The sequence below is a fragment of the Dendrobium catenatum genome, unplaced genomic scaffold, assembly GCF_001605985.2.
Source record: "Dendrobium catenatum unplaced genomic scaffold, ASM160598v2 fragScaff_scaffold_1126, whole genome shotgun sequence".
NCBI lineage: Eukaryota > Viridiplantae > Streptophyta > Magnoliopsida > Asparagales > Orchidaceae > Dendrobium > Dendrobium catenatum.
In genome coordinates this window covers 305,337-332,582 of record NW_021319588.1, presented here as the reverse complement: position 1 = coordinate 332,582, position 27,246 = coordinate 305,337, and the positions used below count along the sequence as shown (strand labels likewise).

Below are 27,246 nucleotides of genomic sequence, written 5' to 3'. Positions count from 1 at the left end.
TCACCGATGTTGATGATGACTTGGAAAAGTGATCTAACTTGCCAGACATGAGGTGTTACTTATATTTCTTCTTATTAAAATTACAGGAACAACACCAGAGGGGCGCTGCTAATGGCATTTCAATGACTGGCCAGTCTATTTTTAAAGCTATTGCTCCTGCAGCTGCAGGTGCCATGTAAGTAACAGATTTTTGCTACACAATTTGCTTTTGCAGCTGGAGGTTTTTAGCAAGAGACTGGATTTAGTTATAATGAATGCTAACATAGATCGCACAAAATTTGTGGTCTTTTCATAGTTTCATACTTACTTTTTGGTACATCTATATCTAGTTCTAGAATATTTATATTATTGCCAACGACTTGTATTTGATTGGAGGAATACTATCATATTTCCATCAAATCATACATTGAATGGAAATTATTTTTTCAACTATGGACCTCCGTGTGTATACGTCAAAGTTGTCTCAATCAATTTTCGTTTGTTCCTGTGAAATATCATGAAGATATGCTTGCTGAGAAACTAAAGATGACCATCATAAGCTGACATGGGAGTTCAATAAACAATTGTTTATAACATATTCATGCACAAAATATACTCTTTTACCATCAAATTCTTGTGTAATAAAAGGAAATGTACATCTTCAAATTTTATCTGAACTGTGGTTGTCAAATCTTCTATTATGGAAAACTTGAGGAGTTATTGAACTTTCTGTAATGTTTCCCTTTTTTTAATCTGCTTCTGGCTTTTAATTTGGGATCAAGCTCACCATTTGTGAATTCATTATTTTTAATTTGATGGAAATTCTAAATCAAATTTGATGCTTAGGAGATAGAAGGAATTTCTTGACTTCCAATTTTTTTCAAAACAATTTTGAAGACTAAAAGGATGCCAGATGAGTGGAGAAGAAGTTTATTGATTTCTATCTTTAAGAATAAGGTGATGCACAAGTGTGTAAATTATAGAGGAATTAAGTTAATGTGTCATACCTTAAAACTATGGGAGAGAGTTATTGAGCATAAGTTATGACGTGATACTAAGGTTTCTCAAAATCAATTTGAATTCATATCGGGTAGGTCTACTATAGAAGCTATACATTTATTCAGAGGTTGGATGGAGAAATGTACATAGAATAAAGAGGATCTGCACATGATATTTATTGATTTAGATAAAACAAATGATAAAGTTCCAAGAGAGTGCTCTAGAGAGTTCTAGAAAAGAAAGGAGTTAATAATGCTTATATTCAAGTCATTAAAGATATGTATGTAGGAGCTGTTACTTCATTACTTGTGTTCAAACACATGGTGGTTTGACCATAGATTTTCCTATTTCAGTTGGATTACTTCAAGGATCAACTTTAAGCCCATATCTTTTTGTTATAGGCATGGATATTCTCACTAGACATTTGCAAGAGATTATACCCTGGTGTATGCTTTTTGCTAATGATATTATGCTTGTTGAGAAGACTAGAGAGGGAGTTGAAGGTGAACTTGAATTATGGAGGTCAACCTTAGAGTTTAAAGGCTTTTGTTTGAGTAGATCTAAAACTGAATCTATGGAGTGTAATTTTAGTAATAATAAATATAGTGGAGGGATTGTGACTTTGAGTTATCAAGTCATTAATAAGAGTACATGTTTTAGATAGCTTGATCTATTGTTCAGAGTGATTGTGAAATAGATGGTGATATGTAGAATTCAAATTGGATGGTTGAAATGGAGGAATGCATCGGGTTTGTTGTTTGATAAAAAAGTACCCCTCAAGCTTAATGAAAAATTCTATAAGATGGTGGTGAGATTTGCAATGCTTTATGGTGCAGAATGTTGGCAATTATAAGAGAAGCATAAAGTTAAGTGTTACAGAGATGATAATGCTCCGGTGGAGAGTGGCTTTATTATTAGAGACAAAATGCGAAATGGGTATGTACGTGAAAAGGTTGGAGTAGCTCTAGTGGCAAATTAGAGAGAGTCGCCTTAGATGGTTTGGACAAATAAAGCGTCGATCTTTTGATGGTCTGGGTAGGAGAGTGTAGATCTATTAGATTTGACCTATATTAAGAAAGGTATATGTACACTTAAAAAGATTTGGCTAAAAAAATATTAGAAATGACCTTTTTTTATTAAATTTAAATGAGAATTTGACTCTTAACAGGACGCAGTGGATAAAAATTGATTCATGTAGCCGACCCCACAGTGGGGTAAAGGATTGATGTTTTGGTGGAAATTCTAAATCAAATTGGAGAATAAACACCTGAATTTCACCAAATTGGTCTAGCTGAAGATTTAAAATGTATAAATATTTAATCTGCATTATTGAGTACTAAATTTTTAGACTTTCCAGATTCATTTAAACATTAATGAATATAATCTTCCTTTTGCTTGCATAGAAACTTAGTGCCGACTGAAATATGTGCTTGCTCCTTTTCTAATGCATTCACTTTGGAAGAAACTCCTTATAGTGATTGTTGCATAATTCAGTGGTCTAAATTGGCATAATATTTAAGAGCTAAAGCCATGCTCTCTGTATCCATGCGGTCTTTGAGAAAAGCTCTCACAGCTCCTTTGAGAAAACACATTTCCACACTGCCTCCCACCACACCACCTTGCTATTTGTATAATTTGCATTGCCAAGTTTTATTTGCTTTATTTCTAAGGCATCCATTACTTTTGACAGATTTTCATGGGCACAAAAGCACCGAAATTCTTCATTCCTTCCAGGTACTCATTGATTACATTCAGGATTTGCTCAGTAATGTTCAATATTTTGATATCGTAGAAATGTAACTACGAGTAAGAATGCCAGTAAAGATTCTTAGTTCCACTAGCAAGCATGTAGCAGGTGTTCCATTTACAATGATAACTCAAATTGTTCCATATGATTCCAAACATACACGCTGGTTTAAAGTGATATGTCACATGAAAATGTCATTAATTGCAAGCTAACATAATCTCGCAACATGCTGGCAACACGGTTTAAATCAATATTTCCCAGGATAATAATGCCAAGTAGGAAACAATGAATTTGCATGACACATGCTGTTGGATTTAGTAGTTTTATTTTGTGCTAGGTTACTTTTCTTTATGTTTTGAAATTATCACGGAAATAGGTTATAATTATACCTCTGATTTTAGTTCCTCACAATATCTCGAACTTCTTAGCTATATTTATTTTTAGGGTTTTCTCGATGCTTCCAAGTGAAGTAACCTTAGCTTCTTGAAAGAAAGAAAGCTGGATGCACATTGCTTAGGAGAAATAAAGTTTAATTATTCAGATTTGTACAATGATTATCATAGATCTGATGACAATAACTATTTAACTTAGTTATATTTACCGATGTTCTTATCCGTGACGCAGGTAAGAAATTAGACCTATATCCATTCAAGCCTTTAACCATGACGAAGCCTTTAGACATTCTAGTTACATTTGAGTGTATATCAGCAGGGAGCCGGTATAGGCACATAAATGGGGTTTGGATGACTTAGGAAATTCGCACTCTAAATTTACATGTGACGAAGCCTTTAGACATTTTAGTTAAATTGAGCACAACTATTCAATATTTAAACAAAATATATCTTAAATTTCATTAATATAAACTTTAATATTGGATACATAACGGTAAAATAAAGCATCTTATATAACATAATAAGATAACTGGATAAAGCAAAACATATGATATAACATAACAAGTTACTATATTATAGATATCTCATTCATTTTTATTAACATCTATTTATTAATTAGGCTTCTGCTGAGTCAAAGCATGAACTCGTGGTCGAACATGCTACCTTGGTTGATTTTGTGATGGAGCTAAAATTATTGATTCTATTATCTTCTGTTTGCCGAAGCTCTTTTGTGAATGTGCTTCATCTGATCTCATATCTTTGAAGTTCTCTGAACCAAAGTAGGACAATATTTTGCTATGTGCTCAGGCTGACGACACCAGTAGCAAGTGTTGGAACCCATCAAACATTTGCCCTTATGAAATCTTCCTCACTTAACACAAGCATCCATGACTTTACTCGCAGCAGCACTGCTAACTCCATTAGGGCATAACTTGGGCTTCTTTTCATTTGATCCTTCAGTTTGAGTGCTTTGGATGTCTTCTTCAACACTTTTCCTTTTATGCTGGTCCCTTCTCTTCAGAATGATTTGTAAGTTAATCTCTACGTCTCTTGCTCTTTTTACCAACACTAAATAATCATCGATTCTTAGAGGTACTAAAGGTTGCATGATTGCATCTTTTAGACCAGATAGGAATCGATAACATTTCTCCTCTGTTGTTGCAATTAGCTGCGATGCATATCTTGATAAGGTTGTAAATTCTGCTTCATATTGCATTACAAATTTGTCTCCATGAACCAATCTTAAAATTTTTCCTGCATCTGCCTCCTTGCTGACATAGGTACGAACTATTTTCTGAAAAGTTCCACAAAGTCTTCCTGGTTGACCATTAAATTTGGAATATCTCTTAATCTGTCTTCGTGTTATCCTCTCCACCACTATTCTGCTTCTCCATCTAAAACAAATGTAGTTTGTGACACTTCACTTTCATCAGGACATGACATGTCATCCAATATCTTACCTACACGAAGCAAGCAATTCTCTGCCTCAATTGGTCCCCCATTACCTTTGAATAGAGGTGGGCACATGTCCTGGAATAACTTCATATATTTATCCACGCCAACTCCATGTTGTTATCTTGATTCCTGAAATATTTGGGTCGCAACCGCCATGATCTGGGTAAAGGTATTGGTGTTCATAGCCATTTCAGGTGGTAGTTCTTCTCATTCCATATTTTCATTAGTTAATTATACTATTTAATTGAATCTCTACATTCTTCATGAATAATTTCATAAACCATGCCTATGGCTCTTTCATTACGATTCACATTCCTAAGATACTCATTGGCTTTTCATATCACTTTTGTCATGACCCAACTCGGAGACTCGAATTAATGAGGGAATAGACAGTCGGGCGGTTGATTTAAATTTCATTTGTTAAAACTATTCTCAATAAAAATTTTGATAGAGCCACTAAAACCTTAAAACAATTTGAAATAAAATTATATAAATATTTTTTATTTGGAGCATTTCGCCTATGGTACACATTTTCATCTCTTCTACTTATTTTATGCTTTGAATAATACTTAATTATTTAACATATTAGGATTGAATCATAAAAGAACTCATTGAGTAAATGATGCATCTAAATTATAGTAACACAAGATCTTTGAAACAATAAGCATGCTCAGTTCCAAACATAAAATAATTATGTTTAAATTCATTTCAAACATGACCATCAACATTATACATATATCATCATCATATCTTTATCTTTATCATTTCTTATAAATAATGCAGCCTTCATATGAGCCACCGTCTAAAATAGTACCAATGAAGGTACTCCTTTTTTATCTTCTTTTACTTTTCCATTTACGTGCACAAGTACATTGTATTCTCAGTCAGTATCTTAAGAGGGCTTGCTCTATCAGTCAACATGCACATACAAGCATTTCTATATAATTATTTTATTCATTTATCATTTAATAACTTTCTATAGTGAATATGTTGAATAATCATGCTAATTATTAAACAATTCAATATGACCATTCAAAAAAAAAAATGCTAGAATTTTACAATAGCATTAACTACCAAATATTAATTAATTCAATGAACTTAAATTAAGGAAAACAACATCATTACTATAAAATGGAAACATGAGTACTCACCTTGATTTTAGGTATCATGCCACTTTACTCTTGCTCCTTACTCCGACGTTGGTAGATTAATGTAGATTGAATTGCTATGTAAAGTCCTCAGCATTAAAATTTAATTGATAAATTGCTATCAATTTCTCTAACTTGTTATTTTAAATTTCAAATTAAAATCTTAAATCTTATTAATTAAAATTGCTCACTCACTCTAATTAACTTAATTCACTAATTAAAATTGAGTTTTAAAATAATATTTTCTTTATTATCTTATTTGGGATTTACTATATAATTAATTTTCTTAATTTAAATAAGTATTTTATTTAACTTTCATAATTTCTCATTTTAAATTCCAATTTATCTTATTTTATTATTAATTTCTAATTTAAAATTTCTTCTCTCTTTACTTAATTACTTTTAAGTATATTTTATGTCATTTATCTTTAGTTCATAAATTCATTTTTCATATAAATTAAATTTATTATTATAACATAAATTTAATCTCTTATATGAATTTAAATATGCTTTCTATATATAGTAATATTTTTTTTATTGTTAATATTTTCTAGGTTATATAAAAAATATAAATTTTAAAATAAACTTCCTTAATTGTATTTACAATGTTATTCTATAAAAATCCATAATTATAAACAATTAATTTTACTAGTAATTATGTATTAGATTAATATTTATTTCAAACATTCCATCTTTCTCTCTTTTATAAAATCTTCTTAAAAAGTTTTATAATATAATTTATTAATATCTTAATTAAATTATATTTATTTATTATCTATAAAATAAATTCTTATTTATAAATTTTCTTACCATCGAACTCGTGCTCGCCATTCAATCCCTTGCTCGACGCTAAACTCTTCCTTCTCTCTCAATCTACTCCTTCCTCTCTTCTCTAATTTATAGAGAAGAGATCTCTGTCAGTTTCTTTGATTTCTCTTTCATCATTTTAAGTTGATGAAGCCACCCACGACCAAAAGACTAAATGACATTGGCGCTCCTTCCTATCATTCAAAGCCTCTTCTATCTATACAGTTTAAAAAGGAGTGAGTGAATCAGTGATATCTTACATGAGGAGTCGCTTCTTTTCACTTTCCAACGTGTTTCTGCGCTCAAATGCATAGTTCGACCCCGCCAGCTGCTCCCTTGATCGTGGTTTTGCCGCTCGACTTGCTTGCTTTCCCCGCCGTTTCATTCGGTCCTGCTATTGAACCGGCTGGCTGGATTGGTTCTTACTTGATGACCATGATTTTTGATTAAAATTAATTGTGAAATAATCACAAGTGTAAGATAATTGGTCATGGAAAATGGATTATAAAATAAATTGATTCATAAAATATGATTACATAAATACAAGTGAATTTAGTCATGTGAAGATTATAGATCCTAAATATATGGAAGCCAATTTAAAAGCACCTAAACTCATGAGTAAGGCTCAATTTGAACCAAACATACTAAATTGGAGGCTTAACGTGGGAGATGAATAGATAACATGAACATTTTGATGACATGAAATTGAATTAGAAATAGATGACTAAGCTAATTCCGAAGTCTTTCATTTTCATATGTTAGCATACAAAATGAATCTAATTTATCATTAATTTTGTCATGTAATGTTTGAGACTATTTTCATTCTTTAAAACATTAATAAGGTTTGACCTCAATATGAGTGTCATAATCAATGTAAGTGAGTGCGTGAGAAGTACGATCAATCAATGCGATGTCGCGCATAACGAACTTGAAACGCCTCGAAGTTGCACGAAACTCCTCAAATGTCGTCAATTTGCGAAATGGACTACTCTGGTGTGTTCAGGATATCAAGTTTATGCAAGGAGAATTATTGCCGCGTGACTTGATCAACCGACAATAAACATGATGGCCTATAGATGTGATGTTGCGCAAATTTTTTTTTCAGATAATGCCGATCTAGAAATAGAGTTCAGTGTTGCGTTCGGGATGTCAAAAATACCAAAGAGGGATCCCTCAAAGGCTATTTGAGCGACAACAATAAAAAAAATAATGGCTTACTGATGTAGGACTACGATGTTTGCAAATGATTTTATTAAGAACTTGCACAAATCTTGATTAGAGAAATAACAAAGAAACTTGTTAGCAAATAAAACAACGAATCAAAACGTAAGAGGGGTCACTTTCGTATAGGCTAACTTGCACATCCAAAAGATTTGAATCCTCAAAATAATGTAGAAAATAACATTATGCCAAAGTAGTAGTTTTTAACAAAATTCCTAGTCTAACAATAAGATTAATAAACAAATGAATGCACTCAAATTCCTACGTTTACTAAGCTTAGCAGAATTGGGCGAACGCATCCTTCGTGACTACAATCAAATCACAAGAAAGGGTTAGACTTATGGAATACGAGAAGAGGAAGAGTAGAAAACCTCCGTCAAGGATCGGCAGCATCCTCCACTCGACAATCTCAAGTTGTTCTTCAATCGCTTCAACCAAGGTGTCTAAGATGCGCTCTATGTAGTCCTCAGCCGTGTGATCGATCCTTGGGTTGATGTCGAAGAAGGTTGAATGGAGAATGTGCACAAAACCGTGTTCGTCGTACGCAAGTCCATAGTCAGTGTCGGGATCGGCCATTCATGGATGCTAGGTGATGATGTCTTCCCAAAGATTGCTAGTACTCTTGAACGTTGTTGAAGATAAAGAAGTTTCTCTTCAACTTGAAGTAGGGATGAGGAGAAAGGGGGCCGACAAAGGAAGGAGAGCAAAGTTCATAATTTCATAATTAGGTTTATAGTTTGAAGTGGGAAAATTAGGTGGGAAGGCTGAAATTTCTTTCCCAAATCGAAGTCCTTGGATTTGGCAAGAATTCGAATAGCTAAGGGAGAAAGTAGGGGCGGGTAGGAGCAAGGGGCCGGCGGGTTTAATGAGAGGGGAGGGATTTGTGGGATGGAGATTTGGGTTTCTAAGTTTAGGTTTGGAGATTAGGAAAGTTTTAATTAGATCCAATTTAATTTGAAATTCAAATTGAATCAATTTGGAAACTTTACCTAAAATAGATTCAAGGAATTTAGGAAATATTTGAACTTCAAATTTTGGGGAATTGAAATCCAAATCTACCCAAAAATTTCATTCAAAATTAGGAAATAGAAATTGGGAGGAAGTTTGGAGAGAGGGAGAGAGGGGCGGGTAGAGAGAGAGGGGCCAGCGGCTTTGTGGAGTTGGGGGGAGGAAATTAAGGAGGCATTAATGCTTCCTTGATTTAAGTGATTAAATTTGGGATGAAATAATTCATTTCAAAATAATTCGAAATTCGCTGAGGGATTTGAAAACTTTCCTAAATTAGATTTTATAATTTTGGAAATGTTTTGAATTTCAAACCGGGTGAGTTTAAATTCAAAATATGTCTAAATTATGGCAATCCGAATTAGGAAGTAAATCCAAAAGTGGACAAGGGGCTAGGGCCGGTGGAAGGGCGATTCGTCGAAGGAGCTACGTCGAACAGCCACTGAGGAGTCGGAGAAACGACGGGAGGGAGAAAGTTATGATCGCAGCGAGCGAGCTCCTTTGCTTCCGATCAAGATGTCTTAACTTTCGATCCTACAGGAGGTGTCGTCGAAGGGAGTGAAGTCGAACGGCGGTAATGGAGTCGGATGGGGGAGAAGCACGCAAAGGAAGAAAGTTATCTTCACAGTGAATGAGCCCTCGTTCTTGCTTCCAATCCTAATGTCGTAACTTCCAATTCGACAGAGAAAGGACGTCGTCGTGCCAGCCTTATGCGGAGATCGTGGGAAAATAAGCGACGTCGTGCTGAATTCGGCGCCGGACAGGTACGTGGATTTTAAATTTTTTTTTTTTTTGTTTTATACGGCAGGTCAACACAAGCTAAAAGTCATTGCTTCTATTAATTTCTTAAGTGCAATTCGTGATTCACCGCATGTTGTTTCACATCACCTTGATTTAAGTGATTAAATTTGGGATGAAATAATTCATTCCAAAATAATTCGAAATTCGTTGAGGGATTTGAAAACTTTCCTAAATTAGATTTTATAATTTAGGAAAGGTTTTGAATTTCAAACCGGGTGAGTTTGAATTCAAAATATGTCTAAATTATGGCAATCCGAATTAGGAAGTAAATCCAGAGTGGACAAGGGGCTAGGGCCGGTGGTTGGGTGGGGGTCGGGTATGGGCAAGGTTGGCGGCTAAGTGGAGGGGAAGATGGCATGGCCGGTGGTGGTAGGGGGAGGAAGAGAGAAAGAGATAGAGGATGGAACCACGAACCCGACTTATCTAGGTTTGTGGGTATTGTGCAAATCTCCCTCTCTTAAGGATTTCACTCCAAGCTCTCAAGCCCTCATGAGAATTCAAACAAGAGAAACAAAATTTTCACTTAATCATTCATTAACCTTCAAAGAGAAACATAGGGGTTATAAATAACCTCGTACATAAGACTCAAAATAAAAAAGACGACAATGCCCTTACATACGACATCCCTTAATAAAAGGGTACAACGAGAAACTAAAAAAAACAAATACAATACGACATCATATATAAGAAAATACATGAAACAAATAAAAAATACAAGGACTCAATCGTGGCCATAGATCGGCCGTCACGTCTCTGATAAACCTTCCATGATCTGATGTCCACATTACTTACAAGCATGATGTTGTGCAAAGTCTTCCAAACATACAGACTGTGTTGTTGCATTTGGAACGTTGAAAGTACCCGAGAAGAACCACTTATACGCCATGCAAGTAATCGCGATCGAGAACGACTATCTATGGATGCGATGTTATGTAAAATCGTCGAATGTGGTTTTATCATGAAATAGCTTGAATCGTTGAACCCAAAGCATTGAATTTATCAAAGGGGAACATCTTGCCCCCGATTTGAGCAATCGCGATAAAAAATTACGAACTAGAGACACGACATTTTGTGAAGTCATCAAAATGATCTCCGATCACGAAATGGACTTTGATATTATGTTTGGAATGCCAAAATTACCTGGAAATGACACCCATATTGTATGTGTTGTTGCACGATGCGAAATTTTAAAATTCGCTCGCATATGAGGCGTTGATACCCAAATTGAGATGCGCGAGGAATGAGAAAATTATGTGAGTGGTCAATTTTATAATATTAAAAAAATCTTATCTAATTCTGACCAATTCTTCATATGTTGCCAAATTCTCATTCAGCTGCCTGCCTCATCTCGTCATCCATAAATATAATAAAAAGTTAATAATTAAAAAAAATATTTGACACCTAATCTCAAATTTCACTCACAGCCAATACACTTAGGCCTAGTTCTATGTATACACGACGACTGATCGTCCCTACCTACTTCGACTCGAGCAGTCAACACCTGATTCCCCTCCAACCAACACCCTCTCACATGACATCTCATTCCATCACCTACTTCACTCTCAACACCTCACACACACAGCATGCCCTCTACACGCACAGCCATTGCATTACTAACCTTATTGCCACCTATCTAATGCAACCACTCCCTACCAACCCATGCATGGCACTAAACTCCTTCCCAACAGTTGACATCCTCAAACAACCCTTTCTTCAAGTTGGTGCACTGCCCTCAGCCTGCACAACCCTACTATCAAGCCCAATGGTCCCTCCTTTGGTCAAATACATGATCCCAACACTCGTCCTTCTTCACGCAATGTCCAACCCTTCTCTACATTCACACCCCACAACCAACCATCTACCCTACTAGCCCATTTCTTCTTAGCCAGCCTACCTGCACCAAAACCAACCCTAGTCCTTACCTGACATAGCCGATCACCAGCCCCTCACCTACTAGCCTACTTGTTCTTCTCCCAAGACCAGCCACACATCTCTCTAAAATAGAGAGAAAATATCTTTAATATTTATCTCTTTAAACCTCACTCTCTACATGTATTATATATATATATATATATTAAAAATATAAAAAAGGAGTTCTAAAAAGAGGGGAAAAGAAAAAATATATTGCAAAAAAATTGTGTTGCCCGTTTCCTCATCTTGTCTCGTCTCGACGCCGTCGGCTCATGTGTAGGTATAAATTTTGAAACACTTAAAATCTCCAAAACTCCTAATTGTGATAAGTTCAACATAATGAGCCGAATTTGTGTGCATTTTCTTAGTGTGGGTGGAGAAACATACATGCTTTTATTAACATGGCAGGAGAAACTCGTATGCGAAGTTCGTGACTTGTTGGATTTCACGTTTTTCTTAACACTACAAGGTAAATTTAAGTAGTTGTTTGCGTTGTTCTAGTGCGGTTGGGAAATTTGTCATTTCACTAGTGCATGTATTAAAGATCAATGCACGCCTTTTTAGTCATGTTGGATTGAAGACCACGATCATGGCTTCTCATGAAATCGATCATGCACGCCTTTCTTAGTGTGGTGGGCAGACATAGATTCATTGTCACTTTAAAATTCATAGTTCAGTAAGATGCAAACTATTCATAAAGGACATCAACTCCTTCAATCATAAACAGAAGGTGTCCAACATTTCATTTCAAAATTTTCATCTGTAGAGCAACTATAAGAAAACTAAAACTTTTAATTATCAACAAACAACTAACCTTAATCCAGAAGTTCTTTATAGTGATAACAACAAATATAAAATTAAAACTGAACTTGTCACTATTTGGGCTTAACCTTATCCTTGCCCTTTTTTAGAAGAATAGTCAGAATAATAATCTGGCGAGCAACGATGTCCATAAAAATATACATCTTTAATATAGTTATTAAGTATAGGATTGCAATCATTAACATGTGCAACCACTGGTGAAGGTAAGAACTGCATGTAATTATTTAACTAGCAATATGTATAATCTGTAATCTTTTAGTAGGGAAAATAATACTACAGAGAGAAATTGTGCTCTTCTGAATTAAATATTCAAATACATGTCACATAATGCCTATATCATCACTTTTGGTCAATTATAATTGCATACAATATGTAAATAATACATTGCAAAATGTATCATATATCCATCTCATATGGGTCCCCTTTTTTATCTCAAAATGTATCATGTCAAGATGTTTAAGTCTAGGTTTATAGCCCATAGGCTCTTGAGTTCGCACTGTCTTTATAGCTTGTAGGCTCTATAGCCCGTAGGCTTCATCATACAAGTCGTACTTGCCATCATACAAGTCGTACATGCCTCTACTGAGTCGCACTGCTCTCACCTGCCTATCACTTAAGATTATTTTTTCTTAAATTTATCTGATCATTGCTTTTTCATCAACAGGTTGTGTGACCCTTGACTGTATATACATATAGATATGCATGTGGATTGGTATGATTGTTATGTATATTAGTATCTAAGAAGATATGACTATATGAATCACATATCACAAGTCATAATATAACAAAACTGCACATGAAAACGTAATATAACCAAATCCTAGATTATAGATAATTACATGTGAATTGGTAGTATGAACCATAATTCTAGTCTAAATCACAAACATATAAGAGTACACATTTAGTCAAATAATACCCAATTAAACTTTCATATTGTATTACAAAAAATGCATATCATACTTTCTTGATGCGTTGACTCATCATGTTAGACACCTCGAATTTTCCCTCATGTTTAGGGCACCTACACCAACCTTAAATTGATTAAATTGAAAAATGTGTACAATGTGCTACTTGAATCATGCAACTGAAACAATTCACAATAATCATACCTTCCAATTCTCAAACCACTTGGAGTTTTCTCAAAATATCCTTTGGACTACAATTGTCCAACTGAACAATGTTAAACTAAAAATGTTAGAAACAATACTAAACATTCAACTTAATATTTTACCTTCTCTTTCTCTCTCTTTCTTTCCTCCAGTTATTTCTTTCTTCTTCTTCCCTATTTCTTCTCTTACTCTTCTTCCCTTACTCCTTCCTCTTACTCCCTTACTCTCACACTACTACTTCCATTTGTTTTTTGGGGAATTTACATACATACCACTTTATAACTTCCTATTTACATATCTAACACTTAAAATTTTAACATTACATACATAATATCCTATATTATTTTAATATCAAATATACCACTCATATTTCTTTCCTACCACTCATATATTCTATTTCTGCCACTCATATTTGATATGAAAATGAACTATGTGTGGTATGTATATAATATTAAAGTTTTAGGTATTAAATATGTAAATAGAGTAGTATAGGGTGGTATGTATGTAAATCTCTCTTGTTTTTTTCATTATTGGCCTTCCCTTACTTCAACCGGCCAGCCTGAGCACCTCCAACAAACTTGGCCATACCAGCACCACTCAATCAAGCCCCTGGAGCACCTTACCTCTTTTGACCAACTCGTACCCTCTCTAGTTCCTGATTTTGCCTCCCTCAGCTACTCCAACACGAACCGAGGGCACTCCAAGACTAATATGGCTCGATTTTTGGTAGAAACTTGATTAAAAGAACTTACATTATGCTATTTACTTAATTTCCCTTCCACCTATACACTACATGAAATTATCCATCCAAATTCCTGCCCTTATCTACAGTAAATGTGATCTACCTACCTCTCCCGCAACCAAAAAATCATGCTATCCTGACCTTCTCTTTTGAAAGAGCTTGCTTTTGATGGCATGAGCTTGTGAAGTCTCACAACTCTATTCTCTTTTCTTTCATAAGGGAATTGGCTGCCTTCATTTATTCATATCCCATCCTTTGGTCAATCAGCGTAATCCCGAAAGCTCCTTATTTCACAGCGGATCTAGCGCCATATGTTTGGCCTTCAAAGAGATGATTCAATAGCAGTAGCACCAGTCATAAAGGGTCAATAAATAAATTTTAGAACTTAGGAAAAATGCAAGGAGATTTAATTTTCTAACTTTCAGTCCATTGCAATTTGATATATAGTTCTATATGTTGAATCGCTCCATTCAATGAGTAGAATACAATGACATTAAATTTGTTGAATTTTGTGGAAGTTGAAATTTTGTACTGTTTTGAATTGAACTAAAAGGGCACATATTTTACACATATTTTATCAAATTCGGGTTTTACAATTCTACGCTGATTTCCCACTCATGTCTCTAGTACATTGGCAACAGTGAAGATTGTAAATCTCAAAATCCATGTTTTTCATGAACAATTACTGGACTTAAAAGAGGAAAAATAAGCATCACCTACCTCAATCTTGAAAACATGTTACTTCATTTAATTAAGATTAAGAAGAGAATCGCTCATCATCATACTGGGCCTTTTTAAAGATAATTTATTCAACTAAAGCCACAATAACATTTCCTACTTCGCGAAGCAGTTATAGATCTCGCTAGGGTTCAAGCGTCGTGTTTATCTTGAAATATGGATAACTTGTCATTTTATTGTACAAAACTATGCATCAGAATGACCATGTTTCAACCAGTTTTTGATCTTTGATTTTGTATTACTACCTCTTATTTTTGTCTAATAATATACTTGTAATGCAGGCAACCACATGGTCTTCTTCATCTTGAACTTGGTTGAATTTGTTGGACTCGTTATGACCTTCAAGCCCTTCCTAGCTTACTCAACACAGAGAAGACGATAAGCTTAGTGCACAACATACACCATAACTGCTTTCAGTTCTAATTCTGCAGCTCAATTCAATGCAGGAGAAGACGAATCATTGCAGATTGTTCCACTCTTTCAGTTCAGTTCATCAGTTTCTTTGTTTTCATCTCTGCAATTTCATAAAATCAGCTCTTATTTATTACTGTTGCTTTGTATAACATTACATGCATTTTTTGCGATCGGTGTTTTTATTTTTTTTACTTAATTTATTATAGGTTTTGTTTGGTTTCTGTATTGTAATTATCTCGATGCCCAGTTGTTTTACGTTAATAAATAGAAGATTAGAATTGGGCTGAATGAGTGGATGGGGTATGTTAAATAGTGTTTGTCCTGCTTGGTTTCTTTCATGTCATACTGTTGCACATGTAGATTGGATGAGTTGATAAATCATGTGGCTATGATATTGCTCATTGCGCATTTTTTTAGTTTTTCCGTAGGCACTATTCTTCATAATCATAGAACAACAAGCGCAAGTTTTTATCTTGCTATGTAGAATTGGCTACGTGAAATTTTCTCTCTATTGTATTTTATTAAGAATTAAATTCACATTTAAATATAATAGCTTTTTAATCCAAATTTTCTTAGGATGGTTGGTAGGTGAGCACGGTTGGGAACCTCTCATCTTTGTTTTGAATCCTCTCTACTATGACCTCGCCTATTCAGTGGGGCAAATTAAGTGTTGGTCTGATGCTGGTGGGTGGCCTCGCTAGCTTTCGATGATGAATTAGTTTTGTCGTTAAACTCTCCCTTTGGAGTGGCAGTGGATAGATACCCTGTTCAAAAAAAAAAAAAAAAGTCTATTTCTACCTCTTTTTATGTAGGCTAGATCTAATATATCTAATCTAATAGGGTTACGTGATTGAATCATCTAAGGTGGCTATAATTTTATATGGCATTAGAGTTATTCCAATCTTCTTAATTATTAAAAAATTAAGAAAATTGATTCTTTAGTAAAAGAAAATAGAAGTTAGTATTTGAAAAAAAATCATGAGAAAATTTAGCAAAAGAAGGAAAAAAAAAAGCATTAAGCAATCATGAAGTTTTTATGCTTTATACCAAGGCTTTTAAAATCGGACCGGACCGGACCGGTCGGTTCAACCGGTTGAATCGCGAACCGGCCGGCCGGTTACGGTTCGCCTGAGAACCGTTCTCGCGTCGAACCGGTCTCGGACCGTTCGAACTGCCGGTTCGACCGTTGAACCGAAAAATCGGCTCCGATTTCTCATAACCGTTTTCGCGTCGAAGGGTTGGCTTCTTGATCGACGGCGGCCGTGCAGGATCTTCGCCGGATTCTGCGGAGGGAACCAGAAACAGAATCCGGTCTTGATAGCAAGAATCGGCTTGGAAGAAATCGGCGTCGTCAACGTTGGTGTCGTTGGTGGCGGAAGAAGGCTGTCTCGCCGGATCTTGAAGCAAGATCTCGTGTAATAGCAAGATCTTGAATGTTACGTCACTAGCAACCGGAGTTTTGCTTACGTGAGGAAATCGGCCGAACGGAGGTGATCGGCGGCAGAGCTGCTGGCCGGAGGTTCGCCGGACTCGGCCAAAGAAGCTGCTGGCCGGAGAAAGCAAGGCAAATGCAGAAGCCCGACTTTTGCATCAGGATGGACTTGAAAATATTGATTTTGAGTTAGTATTAGTGGTACATACAATATTAAACAAATGAACTAAGGTCAACCTTAATTGAAGGGCTTTAAAATAAACTTTGAAGCAAAATACATTAGGATCTACCTATGCAATTTCTTTTTTTCGATTGAGCTGCCTACAAAATGCTTAGATTAGTAAATTGAGGCACAAAAGAACTTGACCTAGTGGTGTTTTTGCTTTTGGGGGCTTTAGATCACTGAAAGATGCAATTGGTAGATATGAGGTTTATAATAATTCAAATATGTGAAATAAATTTATTTGAAAAATATAAAAATTCTGAAGTAGAGCACTGTCTCCCTCATTTAGTTGGTTCGCTAGATAGAAATTGAAAGAGCGAAAGAAGAGATATGAGAGAGAAAAATCTTTAGTTTATATTTGTTAGTAATTTCTATTACAAATTTTTTTTTATTCGTTGTAAGTGACTAATCTTTTACTTTTATTTTAATGATTTTAATTTCTATTAATTTTATCTTTTCTAAATCTTTTAAAAAATTCATTATCTCATAATTTCATAAGCTTTCACCATTGCAAGTTTGTATATGTTATAAATTTAATTATTCTGAATGATTTGATATAATTTTATTACATTTTAAATGAATATTGAATGATATAAAATATATGATATGATAACTCCACATGATACCTTACTAATACACGTGATTCACTGATTGCGAGTCATACAGAGCTGGAGATTGATTGAGAGTTATAAGAAGTCGAGATGACTTATTTATGTAATTTAAGAGGAGTTATAAGGATTAAATTGATTAAAAGTTATAAGAGGCAACTGATTGAGAGTCATAAGTGTAAGAGCAAGATATCCCTAAGATACACTCATTAAATACATGAATATTGATATCGACACTGCTACAAATACTGTACTGATATTATGACCGATAAAAATATTATTTATTTTCTTTACTACTATTTAATATTTTTAATCATGATACTAATATTGATCTTGTCATAACTCATAAGTACTAATGGTTGTTACTGATATTGTGACTGATAGTATAATTGATTGAGATGTGATGAACTATAAAATAATAAATTGATGTAGATAATCAGTATATATATTAATGCATGTATTTCTTTATATGAGTTATAACATATTATTCTCTTTTATCTTGCATTAATTTTAGTTATAAGATTTTAGTTACTTGCTGCGTAATATGAATATTATGTGAATTTATATTTTTCAGGAAATGATAAGGATCATATGATATGAAGCTCCTGATAATATGCATAATTTTACTACTTACAGTTTTAAACAAAATACAATCATATTTCTTTTCATTGTTAATTGGTAAGCTATAATTAAATGGTTAAAATGAAAGACATACAATTCTTTCAATATAGATCCTGGAGTGTAACAAAATGATATCAGAGGAATGGTTGTTAGAGGAATTAAAATATAATTAGATCTAATGAGCGGAATAGAAATATGATTTTTTTTTTATAATTAGTTGAATTAAGTTTAAATTTTTTTTTTAGCTTGCTCTCTCTCTCTCTCTGACTGATAAAGAAATGCCGAAGATGATATTTTTCAATGGTTAAGGGATTGTAGTAACTTGAATATATGAAATAAATTTATTTGAAAAATATAAAATTTTGAAATAGAGCACTTTGACATTGATTTTGTGAGTGCTACGACATATATATATATATATATATATTCCTGCCTAATCTCACCACTCCCTCATTTGGTTGCTTAGTCAGAAAAAATATTGAAAGAGGGGAAGAAGAGAGAGGAGAGAAAATGGTCTTTAGATTATATTTTATTAGTTATTCATGTTATAAATTTTATTTTGTGTATTGTAAGTGATTAATATCTTACTTCTATTTTAAATAATTTTAATTTCTATGAATTTTTTCTCTCCTAAATCTATTAAAATTATATTATCTCTGAATTCCCTAAGCTTTCACCATTGCAAATTTGGATATTTTATAGATTTGACATTTAAAATGATTTGATATAATTTTTTTGCATTTTAAATGAAGTACTGAATGATATCAGATACACGATATTATAACATCATGTAATAGCCTATTGATTCACGTGATTCACTGATTGTGAGTCATAAGGAGCTAGACATTGATTGAGAGTTATAAGGAGTTGGGGAGACTGATTCATGTGACTCTAGAAAAGTTATAAGGAATATATTAATTGAGATTTATAAGAGGCGACTGATTTATAGTCATTAGTATATGAGCAAGATACTCTTAAGAAATACTCATTGAATGGTTGAATACTGATATTAACACAACTATGAATATTGTATTGATATTATGACTGACACTAATATTATTTCCCGTCATTAATGTTATTTAATATTATTAATTATGATAATAATATTATTATAGTCATTAGTACTGTTAATTATTATTGATACTGTAACTAATGATATAATTGATTGAGATGTGATGAGCTATAGAAGGATAAATTGATACATATAATCAATATAAATATTAATGCATATAGTTTTTTATATGATTTATATCATATTATTCTCTTTTATCTTATATTAAGTTCAGTTGTAAGATTTCACTTACTTGCTAAGCTATGTGCATATTATGTGGTTTTGCATTTTTTTTTAGAAAAGGATAAGGACCCTATGATATGAGGCTTCAAATAATATGCATAATTTTACTACCTGCAGTTCTAGATAAAGTGTGATCATATTTCTTTTCATTGTTTATTGGAAAGATCTAGTTAAAAGGTTAAAATGAAAGACATGTAATTCTTCCAATATTGATCCTGGACTATGACAAGACTCTCCTAAGATGCTTAGGAAAGTAAGGTTGTGTTTGGTGAAGTTTAAATTTGAGTGGAAGCAGGGTTGGGATGAAGTTAGCATTTGGCCAACCTAATTCTAGCAAATGGTCAAGATATAGAGGCCTAGATTCTAACCCTTATAACTTCCTCTCCACAAGTCTAAATGACATGAAATACAAACCAAATTGAAGGTTAGAAATCTAGTTATGATATAAATAATTTGGTGACTTTAAGTGAAGTTTTTATATTTTTCTTTGAAATTTTTTCAAGGCTGGTTTGTGAATTTCCATCTTTAGTTACAAGTAGAAAAGAAATTGATTTAGGGCTACAAGAACTTTACCCTTTTGTGATGAAAAACCCTAATAAATGTATGGAAGTATATATATATATATATAGAAGTAGGGGATGATGGATAACATAAAAAATAAAAGAAAAAATTTATAGAAATTAAAGTAAAGCTAAAACTTTACTATTAACTAAAGTAGTAGTCCTATAGAGGATCACCAAACCCTTTCTAGTTTAGCCCGCCACAATGCTTTGACCAATGAGTTTTCTTCAAACATCAGTAAAAAAACATATAAATATCTTCATTACATAGCTAATTAAGTATTTATACAAGTAACACAAAAGAAAGATTTAAAATTAGAAAAGAGGAGGGAAAGGGGAAGGTGGTGGCCCTCATAGTTATTACCCTTAGATCTACTAGTACTCCCCACTTAGGTTATGCATCATCACGACCCTAAAATATGCCATCAATGTTGTATTGAGATCTAATAATATAGCTATTATGTTGATCAATGATGAAAAGAATATTCTGATGTGCTAATGTTAAATCTCTAATATTAAGCTATTAGTTAGATAACAAGTAAATTTTTGTGTGTTCATGTTGATACTCTCATAGAAGTGCTAGATGGATCTCTTTTGTTAAAGCAACAACTTGCTTAAGAAGGTAGGGAGACATCTGTCAAGCAATAACAATCTAGTGTCAACAATCTGAGTAATGAATATCATGCAATGAAAGTCATGTAATGATAATTGGATGATGGTGGGTGCTCTTGATAGTCATCGTCATCATTAATAGGAAAGGACTTTAGAACACTTCATATGTTTAAACACACTCTAAATTTAGCTCAATTTTCCTTTCAAGTGGAGGATGCATATCTATCTATAATATTTTAGAGTGGTGTTTTTATAAATTTTACTTGAATATCTTAACTCCATTTGATAGTCCTTAATAATGACTTTTAATTGTAGATCATTCTTTTAGCATTTAAGTATATTAATGACCTCAAAATAGACTGGTTGTAGTCACATTGGATTTATCTTATCGTGCTAGTAATTTTAACTTTAAGAAACTTGCACTTAAAAATTATTCGACCCTTCAATTAGTATCATTATATTATTAACCACACTTTACATGCTTAATTTTCGCTTATTTGGATTTGGTTCATAATAGTTTTGGTATCCTTGGGCTCTTCTCATTAATACATTTAGTTAACTCTATGTTTTCTTAAATTTTGATTTATATAGTTCGAAATTTAATTTTGAAAAATCTCAATTCAAATATTGTATCAAGATTCTAACTTGATGAAATATAGTTTCAAATGATGTATCAGCTCTATATAATTTAATGCATAAAATTTCTAAGATCTTTGAGGAAAATACTTTGATGAATGATCAACCCATTGCTCCATTTCCTAATGAATGTCCTATCAACTTGGATGTCATTTTATTCTTTTCCATATAGAACAAGAATGTTAATGCTTGCTTCACCTTTAAAAAATAATTGATCATGATATAAACACATGGATCAAAGGCTTGTGTTCAAAATATCTTCAAATCATATTAAAAACATGATTGTAACACATTTCTCTTTGAACCCCTTATCTAGTTCTATGTTAGAATTATATTGAAATGACTTAATTCGCTTAGATCATATGATACACAACCATTTAAACAAATAAAAAAAATTACATATCTTAACCTACTAAATGACTGAACTTCACCATTGGTGATCATCTTCTCCCTTCTAACGAAGAAACATCAAATAAAAGGATGATGATAAGAATAATAAAGTAAGCCAAAGTGTCAAAGGGCGGAACTCGTTCTTCCTAACAATGAGGATATTGTTGCAAACCTAGGCCCAAGTAATGTGATTTTGATGATGTTGACCTCCTTTTTGGCATTGATTACTTGCATGGCCTTGTCACTTACACTTTGTGGGTTGATCCACTTCGCTTGTATGTTGCGTCGTTGTGTCTGTTGAAGGATCAAATATGCATTTTACTTCAATTTATCGTCGGCTTTAGAATTTATTTTCCTTTTGATCACACATTGGTCGTAAAACATGTGTGATCATGTCAACGATGATTTGACGTGTATTCGCGCGAGTGCATCTGGCTTGTTGAGACGGATCCAACGAGTTCATTAGCGCTTGAATCAGACATTGTTTGATGCATGTCGAGGTGAGAGAAAGTGAGATTATTATTGTTATTTTATCTTGTATTATTACTTTCATTTGTTTAAATAAAAAATGATGAAATAAAATATATACATATCTTTTCCAATTAATTTAAAATTAAATATAATGAATTATATTTTAAAATAAGATATATATTCTCTTAATTAATCTAAAATTAAATAATTTGAATTTTTAATTTCAAAATATTAAATATATATATATATATATATATATATATATATATATATATATATATACTTTTGATTAATTTAAAGTTAAATACATGTATCATAAAGTTAAATAATAAAATTTGAGATACACATATATGTTTACATATATTAAATAAAAATGTATGATTAATTATGATTAAGTTTAAATACAAACAATTTTAATAATAGATTTTCTTGTAACATCATAAATAAAGCAAGTATTAATTTAATCGCTAATCTAGCAAGACAAATTTGATCTGAACCCAGTCGATATGTATGAATCTTGCAGAGCCCGATTCGACGCTAATTGGAATCCATTTGAGTCAAATTTGGTGAAATTGGCTCAGTCTAATTTCAATTTGAATCTAAACCGTTTTTCTAATTAATTTGAATGTCCTATCTAAATCAGGAAATTAAATTCAGGGATCCGGATCGCATTGAAATTTAAACTCTGAGTTCCTGTAGCCTGCAGTCGCGTGAGGTGAGCTCTCCAGTTTTTTTAGGGCTCTCACAAGAGATTTGGTCTTCATGCTTCCTCTCAGTTTCTCAAGTATGGAGAAGCAATCGTTGGCCTCCTCTCTCCCAGTCACAGGCCACTCGCATCTCTCGCAAGAGCTTGCTAGCCTCCCCTTCTCTCAACACCGACTGACGCTGGCTCAATCCCCCTCAGAACCGTGAGGCTGGGCAGCAGGATTCGGACATGGAGCCGCTCGAGCAGGAGCTGCTAGGCGACCATTTTGCTTAGGTTCGTCTCTCCCATCCAGCCATTCCGTTTGGGGATGTGACTCCGATTTAGATTGACAACTCTGAAATGAATATTATTATCTGCAATCATTTATTTTTTTGATCTCGTTGATATATTCTGTTGCTAAGGTTTTCACCTCTCATATGGATATTGCGGGAGCCTTGATTGACCATTTTAAAGCTATTTTTAATGCCCCTAGTCCAGTACATGAGAACTCTTACTCCATTCCTGTGGTCAACATGGTTCCTTCTCATCTCCTTGATTCATTGGTTGCTCCGGTCACCAATCAGAAAATCAAGGTTGTTGTTTTAGCTGGTGTTTCTTCTTCTGCCCCGGGCCCGGTTGATTTTTCCTTTGGATTTTATCAACATACTTGACACATTATTGGGTTTCAATTATGCAATGATGTGAAGTACTTTTTCTCTTATGGCCACATGCCTAAAGGTGCAAAAGCTACTGCCATCACCCTCATCCCCAAGGGAACCCACTCCTCAAGTATTTTTAGATTTCAAGCTTATTTCTTTATGCAATGTTTTTTACAAGGTTGCGGCCAAGATTATTGCCAACAGGTTGAAACTGTCCTACCTTCCATCATTCATGAAAGTCAATTTGGCTTCATTGCTAATAGATGTTCCACGGACAATATTATCCTGGCCTCTGAATTGCTCAAAGTCTTTAAAGGCTCCCATAAGCTTTTTTGTGCCGAGCTGGATATAAAAAAATCCTTTGATTCTGTCTCTCGTGTTTTTCTGCTGAGCATATTAAGACAATAGGGTTTTCTATACAATTTTATTAAATAAATTAGGGGTTGCATTTCCGAGGTGCACTTCTCTATTTGCCTTAATGACTCCTTGGAAAGTTTTTTTAATTAATCTTCAAGGCTTTGTCAGGGATGCCCTTTATCCCCTTTGCTTTTCTGCATTGTCATGGATGGATTGTCCTCTTGCCTGCACTACCAAAATCAACCTACTTTTATGGGGCTTCATCACAAAAACTTCTGTCTCACGCATCTCATGCATGTAGATGACCTTTTTGTATTTGATGTTGCTTCTTTGGAAAATGTGGAATGCTTGAAGAACTCCCTCCAACAATTTTCGGAAGGCTCTGGTCTTCATATTAATTTGGTTAAAAGCTCCATTCGATGTTCTAAAAATGTGACAATGCTAACCAGATTGCTACCTCTCTTGGAATCTCTCATATTGAGGATTCTCTTATCCACCTTGGTCTATCTATTGCTTTTAAAAGGCTAAATTTCACTCACTTCCAACCCTTAATGAGTAGAATTTCTGCTCTATTTAAGGGTTGGAAAGTTAAGTTTCTCTTTTTTGCAGGTAGAATGCAATTTTTGAAATTAACTATTGCCAATACCCTTGCCTATTGGATTAGGGGAGCTATCATTCCTAAAACTTGCTGAAAACTCATTTCTAAGCTGTGCTCAAAATTCTTATTTTTTGGCAACATTAAAGATAAGAAAATGCATCTCATCTCTTGGCATTCAGTGACTAAGCCAAAAAACGAAGGAGGTTTGGGGATTCCTTCATTTGATTCTTTTTATCATAGTGTGGCTTTCTCTCTCATTTGGAGCATGTACAATCTCAATACTGTGTTGGGTTCTTGGTTCAGGAAAAATTTTGAATCCCCTTGGAAACCGCCACCATCTTTGGCCTCCAAATTTTGGAAGTTCATATGCCATACGTCCCAAGCTATTAAGAATTCTATTAGTCTTACGGTAGCCCCTATTTGCAACTTTTTCATGTTTTGGGATCCTTGGTTCATTGGTGATATTTTATCTAATACTTTCAGCTCCAGTAGACTTTCCTTTGTTGTGTTCAGAATTTTATCTCTAATGGGCATTTGGCGCCTCCGGATTTCTTGCCTGATGGTATGAAGTCCACTATTTTAAGCATTCACATTGGGGAGCAACCAGTTTCGACTTGGAATGGCTCCTCTAATCCCTCATTCAAGAAGTTTACTTTACAATTTTATTCCCATTTGGATGATGTGAGTTAGTTTAAATTTATTTTTGCATAAGAAGCATGCTCTTCGATTTGTCTGTTATACTTGGATGGCGGTTCAGGGAGCTTAAATGCGCAGATATTTTTATTTATAGGGGGATCTCAGCCTCCCCCTCCTGTTCCTTGTGCATTGGTAATCATGAATCTCATTCCCGTTTATTTTTTGAATGCGACTTCTCCTTCTCGGATCTCACAAGTTTGCTCCCTGGGCTTGGCAGTTTCTATCTTAGGCCAAATCTATTGCAAACATATGACTTCTTGAGCAACAATCTACAGTTTAACCGTGTGGAGAAAATTTTCATTTTTTTTCACTATATCTGTTGTGGTTTACTTTCTTTGGAGGGAACATAACAAGAGGAGGTTTTCCAATTCCTGGGATAGCTCATCTGCCATTAAAGCTATTATCATTAATGCTATTCGTGCTAAAACAAAAAACTGGAAGACTAGAGAGCAGCTTGCTCGCCAGCTTTTGGAAATTTTGGGTTAATAATGATTTTCTTGGTTTTGGCTGGTTTGGTTTCTTGATATGGCCTTCTTTGGGCGTGTTGTCGCAGATTATTCCTGAAACTTTGTTATCTCTGGCCTTTTTTGACTTACTGTTTATCTCGGTTAAGCCTGGGAATTTTATTTTCTGGAGGTCTATGCAAGCGTAGAAATTATTCTGTACGCAGTCCGAACGCAGGGATAGGTTCGGATGCTGCGTATTTACTGCTTATTTGTTGCGTATTTTTGTGTATTTAATTTTTTCTATGTATTTTTTGCGTATTTATTGTGTATTTAGTGAGTATTATTTATTTGTTATTTTTTGGCACAAAAAAATTTTGTATAAAAAAATATGCAACAAATAAGCAGTAAATAAGCAGCATCCGAACGCGTTCGGATTACGTACAGAATAATTTCTCGTCTGGATGGGCCCTACAGTTTTGTTCTTTTGGTTGCAGGCTTCGGTATAATTGGTTGCTCTTTTATGGATGACCTTTCTTATGGTTTTTATCCAATCTACGTTTGGTTGGGGTTTGGTGTTTTAACGGACAATGATGAGCAAAGGTCTATACCAACCATTTTCCTTGGAGGGTCGTTTGGTAACCAAGGAGTTTTGTTATTATGGTGTTTTGGAATTTTTGTGGACGCTGTGATGGTCTTGTTGCCATTCTTTTTTGGCCTGTGGCAGCCAGTGTTCTTACGACTGCTGGGTGCTTTCTTTATTCATCATGATCGGTGCAGTGATGTCTGTATGGTGTAGACCTTATTTTCCTGAATCCGACCTTCTTTTGCTACTTCCTTTTTTGTAAACTGGGGGTATAGAAGTTTTACTTGTATTCTATGTTTTAACTACCTTGCAACTTTTTTTTTATTCAATATATGGGCTGATGCCCCTAATTTTCCCAAAAAAAAAAAAAAAAAAAATCTTTAGTTTACTTTTCTGGACATATTGTTGTTTTGTCTGTTATGATAAAAAAAATCTGCTTGAGAACAAAATGGTTATTCCTCCAATACCTTTGGCCATGATCATTTTTACACCTGCAATGCATTTTTGGCAATACTATATTAGTATATATATATATATTTTTATTTATGGCTACAGGACATGAAATCTTGTTATTGCCCGAGATATTGTATCATGGTTGCAAAATAAAGTACAATGTCTAGTAACTAAAAGACAATTTAACATCATAACTATCACAGTGATGTTGTTGGGGATAATTATCATACACTTGTATTAAAGTTTAATTGAATAGTATATACATATTCATACCTTTTTTTATATATATACTCAACTACCATTAGTTCCTTATTAAAACATCTCTTTTGTATTTGAATGTATGATACTTTACTAATTAAAACTTACAAAAAAATTTGATTTTATAAAAAAATGCGTAGTATAAGAAGAGTATGCCGTTAGGACCTTGTAGAAACTTCTATTCTTAGGTTATTTTCATTTCTTATTTACTATAGATCCTATATAAACTCATTTACACGCGTATATGTCCAAAGGGTTAAAAATAACATCTTTCTTCCATACAACACTAGTGACATCTAAGGACAAAAATTAAGTACCGAGTCTTAAAAAATTTAGACTTAGTATACATGCTCCGTTTAGAATATAAATATAAA

The 27,246-nt window shown here is 33.8% G+C and overlaps 1 protein-coding gene across 3 annotated transcripts in view; it reads left to right on the top strand.

Annotated features, from left to right (window-relative positions):
* The window catches only part of LOC110091902 (protein ZINC INDUCED FACILITATOR-LIKE 1), a 60,216-nt gene extending 44,525 nt beyond the window's left edge, over window positions 1-15,691 (top strand). For all 3 annotated transcript variants that reach the window (XM_020816199.2, XM_028698730.1, XM_020816205.2), the window contains 3 exons: window positions 87-175; window positions 2,669-2,712; window positions 15,158-15,691. In XM_020816199.2, the coding sequence (XP_020671858.1) occupies window positions 87-175; window positions 2,669-2,712; window positions 15,158-15,258 (234 nt within the window). In that variant the 3' untranslated portion in view covers window positions 15,259-15,691. The remainder of the gene's footprint in view (window positions 1-86; window positions 176-2,668; window positions 2,713-15,157) is intronic.
* Window positions 15,692-27,246: the final 11,555 nt, after the last annotated feature.